The sequence below is a fragment of the Octodon degus genome, unplaced genomic scaffold (assembly GCF_000260255.1).
Source record: "Octodon degus isolate 3935 unplaced genomic scaffold, OctDeg1.0 scaffold00213, whole genome shotgun sequence".
Taxonomy (NCBI): Eukaryota; Metazoa; Chordata; class Mammalia; order Rodentia; family Octodontidae; genus Octodon; species Octodon degus.
The window spans coordinates 3,815,527-3,823,026 of NW_004524789.1; the positions used below are offsets into that span (position 1 = coordinate 3,815,527).

General features: G+C 35.8%; 1 protein-coding gene across 2 annotated transcripts in view; it reads right to left on the reverse strand.

Annotated features, from left to right (window-relative positions):
- Window positions 1–7,500, reverse strand: part of Foxp2 (forkhead box P2) — a 271,499-nt gene that overhangs the window by 258,517 nt on the left and 5,482 nt on the right. For both annotated transcript variants that reach the window (XM_004644865.3, XM_023705056.1), the window contains one exon: window positions 1,555–1,732. In XM_004644865.3, coding sequence (XP_004644922.1) covers window positions 1,555–1,722 — 168 coding nt within the window. In that variant the 5' untranslated portion in view covers window positions 1,723–1,732. Of the gene's footprint in view, window positions 1–1,554; window positions 1,733–7,500 lie in introns of those variants that run through there.

Here is a 7,500-nt window from a genome sequence, read left to right on the forward strand (position 1 = left end):
TCTCCTTCCAGAACCTGTCATCTACCAGTACTGAGCTGCAATGTTCAGTTTTAGCTGTTATTTTTACTTGCCTTTATATATGCAAGTCAAATAGAATCTAGCTATAAACGCTTAGAACTCTTACTTAGGGGTGTTAGCAGGACTATTATAGCTCTCCACTGGTTGGGACTTCCTGCGCACGTACTAAAGGAAGAAGGGAGATATCCTAAAAGCTACATTTCTTAATCTATAAAATATCCCTCTCCTAGGACCTAGATATTTCACTTCCGTGATGGTTAAAACAACATATTTCAGAATAAAAATTATCTTCCTAGTAATCACTGTCTATGAAAAACTGACATAATTCTAAAAAATGCATAACTTAAAGAGCCATGTCTCCCTCCTCTAAAAGGTTCTTCTTAAAAACAATGCATAAAGGTTAAGGTACTATTTGATTTGTACAACTTTTGAAATGCTGTTACCATTTAAAATACTAATTCCATTCAATTTTATCCCAATGTGGATATTTGCTTCAACTATTGAGATTCCTCTTTCCCCCTACTGTAAAAATGTGAATAATATATCATTCACACTGGAACACTTTTTAGTAAAAGTCCATTATTTTAATGGATTGAATTTTAATTATTCTCTGCATTTAGCATGAGTGCAATCCAGAATTTTAAAGAAACAGTCTCTATTTTCAAAAATTAGAACCTTTTGAACAGGTATGCCTATTGTGGCATAAAGTAAGGACCTGCTTTGGAAGCCTCCTGCTCTCTGTTACTATTTCTGCAGACTTGAGGCATGAAGAAAAGAGTGCCTCTTCTTTAGTGAAAAGTAAAATGCACTGACAAACAAAATTGAAAAAAATAAATGAAACTGTCTCTTCCACAGAGTAATAGGCTGCTTAAAAGTGTGCCTTTTTTTTTCAGTTGTTTATTTTTCTAGATCTAAAGAGCATAACTGCATTTTATGAGACACCAGGCAAACACAAAAAAGTAATTCCTTCATCTAATCAAGAGACATATATCAAAAACATCCTGAAATGAATTTTTAAGAAAAGCCACATAGCCCATCATAGTGTGCACATGCTTTGCAGGCCCTTCGGAGTCCAGCTCATTAAGCACCAGTGTTTGCAACAAGCACAGCGAGCATCTTTGCTGTGAAAAGTCCCGTGCTCCTTTCACCTTAGCTCAGACTTGGAAGAATTCATTGTATACGCAAGTATCAAGTTATGTGGCCCTCTTGTGGAAACCTAAGTACCGCGTTCTGCAGCTCTGTGCGAGACAGTCAATTAGGAGCTGTAAGCTATTTGTTACAAAGCTTTATAGAACCTTTCAAAAATCATCCAGTGAATTTAATTAATACCTGACACCTGAAGGGCACTCTGGTTCTACTATGACGTAACTCATATGAAAATCCTATCCTCATCTTTCCACAATATTCCAAGCCAAAAGAAATCCTCAGCCTCTGTTCTCTTAAGACAACATGCTCAATTTGCTCCGACTACATTTGTAACATTTAAGAAAGCAGTCTTATTTGTTGGAAGGAAGCACCAAGGAAAACAAAACTTACCTGCTGTTGTTGCAGATGCAGCAGTTCTACTGTGCTTACTTCGGAGCTGGTGTCACCGCTTGATCTTCCATCTCTGCTGCCAGCATCTAATTGGCTGCTTAGAGTGCTCATTCCATTTTGATTCATTGAACTGTTGCTTATTGTCTCTGTCGCAGATTCCTGCATCATGACTTAATACCTAAAAGTGATTAAGAAGTATCAATTAACACACGTTCCACCTTCACACTTCCATTATCAAGATGTCCTCTCTGCCAATTACAGAGACAGATCTTTAGGAGGGGGAAGAAAGCCTTGAATAGTCATTTACCAAGAAAAGCAATACAAATTCAGTTTTGATCCAGATACTAATCACTGAAATGATGGTTTCTATAAGCAATTTTTGTGTGGTTACACTTAACAGCCCAAGTACCATGCCATGCAGATAGCATGGGCAATAGCGTTTATGGACAGCCACATTTTAAAGTCCACCTATAAAACCAGCTTAAATGAAAGCACGGTTGCACACTCTGTTCTGTTTCCTATTATCTACCTTTGACAACCACGGATGACTCTACTGCCTTATTTTAAATATTCACTATCTTGATTCTGTCAGAATTTTACAGCACATCATAGTATGCAAGGCTGTTGTTTAATGATGCACAGCTAATCATACAAAATTAAAATTTCGTAAGCGTGTTACAAATCATATGGTATCAACCAATGATAAATAGTATAATGGGCTTCTCTTTTTTTGTCACTAAATAAAATTTTGCCTTGGAGGCATTTTAAGAAAAAGCTCCTGCTGCAAACACGTCCGATATTGCCTATTTTTTTAATCAAACAGCTCATATTCATTTATTTTTCTGACATTTAAAACATTTAATACTGTCCTTCCTGGGAAGTAATTAAGCTTATGCATGAGCAGCAATCAAACTGTTCACTTGAAGATGACTGAAAACTCAATTTTAACATAGGCAAATAAATGAAAGATATAAAATTAATTTTCCAGGCATGTATTAGATATGAAAGCTGGAAATAAAATCTATCAAGAATATCACTAATGATTGTGCTAAAAACAGCATAAATTATGCATATTACCTTCTCTACAGTAATAAATGTTTTATCATTTTCACTGCATAAATATACTGTACTTTCAGGATGGCAATGAGGTGCCCTGCCAAGATCAGTAGAAATCCTCGCAGTAAATAAAGAGCCAATGTGCTCGTACAAACCAGAATCTCACAGCACATCTTGAGGCCGGGGCTTGGGCTCCCAGAGACATCTGCATACTACGCCATCGCCCCAGAGAGCACTTCTCCGTTTTACTTCCCCAGATAGAATTGCAGCAACAGCCGGGCCTTCTGCGGCGGCTGCAGCACAAATGCCACCTACTCTGTGGCCTCAGCCCCACGGAGGGGCTCCCTCGGCCACTCCATCTGAATTTATTCTCTAGAACTTCACTTTTAAGACGTGGTCCTCTTTTGAGATTTTGGTTCATTTACAATTTTAAGATGCATTTCTTAGAAAGCAAAAGGAAGCTGAGTATTTCTTCCTGTCATAGAAAAAGGCTTTGGCCAGAGACTGTATAAAAGGTGATCACACACACACACACACACACACACACACACACACACACACACAGGGGAGCACAAACACAGATCCAGCAGATATTTTTAAATCCTGATATTATAATTATTTAAATTAATAGTTATCACTTCATCATTTGAACAGGTATTTTCATCAGAGCTTAAATTAGTAGATTATTTCTATAATTTTATAAGTGATTTAAATGACATATTGATTTATGACAGACCCTCAGTAGCTAGATTTGCAAAGCCACTTAGTGTAGTAAAAACCACACATACAACTTAAAGCTGTGCTTTTGAAAATTAATGGGAAACAAAAAGAATGTGACCAAAAAAGAAGTAATCAGTACAACTCTAGTAAACAACTTTGGAACTGCATTAATTTTGAGTAAATAAGCTTTATTATCTGTATTAATGAATAATAACTGAAAAATCATATAGATTGGAACTGATAAGCAGTGATGGATATTATAAAGAAAAAAAACAAAGCTAATACTCTTTTTGGAGATTAGGCAGCTAATAAGTATTCAAATTAGGCATAAATTTTACATGCACAATGTGTAAAATATTCAAAGAAAAAGTCTGATTGCCTTTTCTAGTTGTATGAAAATTGTAATTTTTGCTCTCCAACTGTGGAATGACACATAACTTCTATGCATTACATTGTAATTTTTGGGGGGAAATATAGAGGGAAAGTGTGCTTGTAAGTGTATGGTTTTATGTCATCACCTCAAATTATCATTTCTGGGTGGAGTTTGCCACACAAAGGTGCAGCACCTCATTTTGGTGTCTGTCTGTCAGGATCACCTGAATAATAATCTGAAGGATCTGAAGAATTCTGCATGCATGACTGTGTAATAAACAAGGCTACCAAGTAATTACGAAAAATCAACAAGCAAGAGCCATGTGTCTAAATCTTTCTTACAATTATGAAGACCAGCACCCTGACACTGCCTATTAACTAAATGATTTTTCACATCCCTTATGGAGTTTTGGACTTCATAAATCCTCCAAAGTACAAATTGTGATTTATAATTTAAGTTCAAGCAGCTGAGAGTAAAATCATGCTGAAAAATACTGTGACAATGGTAATACTTCGGCTGCAAGACCTAGAACGCTGACACCAGCATTAATGTAAAGAGGGGCTATTGTGTACCTCGATGGTTATAGTGTGCATCTCACCTAAAGCAGGCTTGCAGGGTGGCCGCTGACAGGGAGACGTCTCCTCAGTGATAATGTAGGTGCTTTTCTAGCATTTGCTCTATTTCTTCTAAGACTTCTCCGCTCATTTTTTTTTTTTTTCACTAGAGGAAATACAGCTAGCACAATGTAGGTGCTGTTTACCTTGTAAGTATATTTTAAATAATTACAAATTCAGCATATTCTTTTCAAGTGGCTGTACCTGCAATCCGGAATGTATCCAACTAAATTATTCATTCTTCTCAATCCTACCACAAACATTTTACAAAATAGTGATGAAAATACATTCCAGATGATTACAGGGAAAGGTGAACTCGAGACTCACTATTGTAATGTTGATCTGAAGTGTAAGTGAAAACCTGAAGTCTGTCATCACTGACAACTCTGAACTCTTCGCTCTTGAGCCCAGGATGCTGGGCTCCTCTTCCCCGGGTGAAGTTTCCCTTTCTTTTCCTTTTCTAAGCGAGTCACTGTGCAGATACTTATTCTCTACACCACTTCCCTTTTGAAACATTAAACTGACACTGGAACTGACTGCACAAGATTGCATTTTCTCTTCCTAAACAACTTGAATTGAAAGGTTACTTAGTGTAACAATATTTACTTTCAGAATTGTGTTGTTACCAAGGGTATAATGGATGGTGGCGATGCAGGTTTACGCAAGAATGAGTGAAGCACGAGGCATTAGCCATGTGTTTGACATGTTTCAAATTGCTATAATCCAGCATTAAACACACCCCGCAATTCATGCCATTTCTTGCAGCCATAATCTTGAATAAAGCGTGTACAACCACTTATTATATAAATTAGTATATGACTCCCTGTTATAGTCACAACAGTGCTTTTGTGTTTATTTTGCATCAAGATGTAGGCTTTTATTTGTACAAATAGCAGGATATAAAGACATAGCTCAATTAGACCTCCTTACTTTATGATAGGGTAGTACTGAACGCTAGACTTGTTGGTTTTATATTTTCCTCTTGGAGTTATAAGTTCTGCTGATATAAAATGGTACCAAGTGAGAAAGTTACATGCCAGAGGAATAACAGAAACCTGCATGTGTGAGAGTCCACATTTGGAGCAGCCTGGCCTGGGCAGGAGCAGCGGCTGTGTTACCCAACCACCACCAGGGACACTGTTGGCTCTTGGTGGTCACTCAGCGTCTTTTCTCTCTGCTCTTCTTTTACTGTCTCTCTCTTCTGTCTATCTCATTCTCTCTGTCTCTGTGCCTGCCCTCCTGTCTGTCTGTCTGTCTGTCTGTCTGTCTGTCTGTCTCTCCTAGTCTTCATTCTTCTCTTTTTTCCACTGCCTATGTCGTGTGTGTGTGTGTGTGTGTGTGTATTTATGATATAAAGGTCCATTGATCAACTGAGCTGAATTGTTTACATCAAGGAAGGTAAAAAAGGGGAAAAAGGTCTTTGTTTTCTGCCACTTGCCCTGTCTAGGTCCATGATCCGAGCCTCCTGTCCTTGCTACCATAATATTCAAAATTTCTTTTGTCTATGACCATCTTACTGTGAATGAAATGAATGAATGAAAGGTAATACTTATTCAAAAATGAAGAATGGCAGTTCATTTCAAAGTTTGCAATTATTTGTAATTTTAAAAAGTATTTTAATGGAATTAAGACATACTATATGACCAGTATTTACTTTAGTATGTAATTTATTTATCCAATTATATTAATTAAATCCAAAAGGTTCTGAATATGACACTATATAAAGCACACCAACATACAAAACAAGTTACCATTTGTTCTCAAATACATCTGATTTAACCATTTGTAATTTTTAATATTAAGCAATATTCAATATTTCTATGCAGATCCACAAAAGAGTGAGGAAAATGTACATATGCAACAAGAAATTTTATCAAACTGTACCTAAATTCTGAGTCTGAAAACTTAACTATGATAGAAAACTTCTGAAAAAAAACTTGTATTTAAATAATGATAACTTCTGTGCTCTAGTGGAATTAATTCATCATAGACAGCATGCACAGTGCATTTGAAATCCAGCACCGCTTTGCTAAATGTCTTTAATACTAAGATTGCCTAATAAATCAAAATGCCAAATATGAAGGACATAGTTGAATGTGTAGGAACAAAAATTGAAAAAGCACATGGATAATTTTAATTTTTAAAAGCTGAAATAGATGTGCTTTTAAGACATGATTGGGGGAATGGCATTTGTTATAGAAAATTATATATTTTTATTGTAATGAGACCTATTATAATTTTTAGTAAATGAAAAGTAGCTTGTTTGTAAAATATTGGTCATCGGCTTTTATGGATTTAAGCAAAATGCCCCCATCAAGGTCATCTCCTTGAAAAGAAGATATTTTGGTACAATTTCATATTTTCCTTCTAAAAGAATACATATAACATAGAAAGTTGTAGAACACTTTAACACGTTGTATGACGGTGACTGCCTTTAACAAACCAAGTGTCATTACAGTTTCAATAACAACAAACATCTAAGAAATATAAGAACAGAACAAATGAAAATCTCATCTTCCAATTCAGTCAGCTCTGAATATATTTGGCAACTGGTATGTTGCACCATATTTTGCTCCAGGATCACAAACAAACTAAGTTTAAAGGCAAGAAGCCAAACAGTGAAATTACACTGTGCAGTAGCAGCAGTACACAATCCTACAAATAAGTACTTATTTTTATACTATATTATTTATTTAAAGAAAGGATAATGAGAGTTTGAAATGATGGTGGTTCTGTAGATGTCTTTTATTGTGATATTATAATTTGGTACCTATAGTTCAGTAATTCCTATTCACAGTATAATTGAAGATATTTGATAATACTGATGGTTCTGGTGAGCTAATTAGTCTAAGGTATTTCAAAATCATGTTCTACATCATGGTCTACTTTCCAGCTACTCCTCTGACTTTCACACATACATGTGATTTCCACCCTCAGCAAGTACTTCTCAGACATGGGGAGATGGCCACCAAGTTTACCTTCTCAAGGGCATTCTGACTAGCCCTTTAGAATCTATAAATTTCTCAGTCTTATTTTTGTTCATTAAATTGTGAAAAATACGTTAACATGGTCCTTCATAGCATTATATATGTTTTTTGAAAAAGGAAAGAAGAAATACTAGGGAAAGTTTATTTCATCCTGTTATTCTCTAATCTCTGAGCAATTCAACTGAGATTACCATAA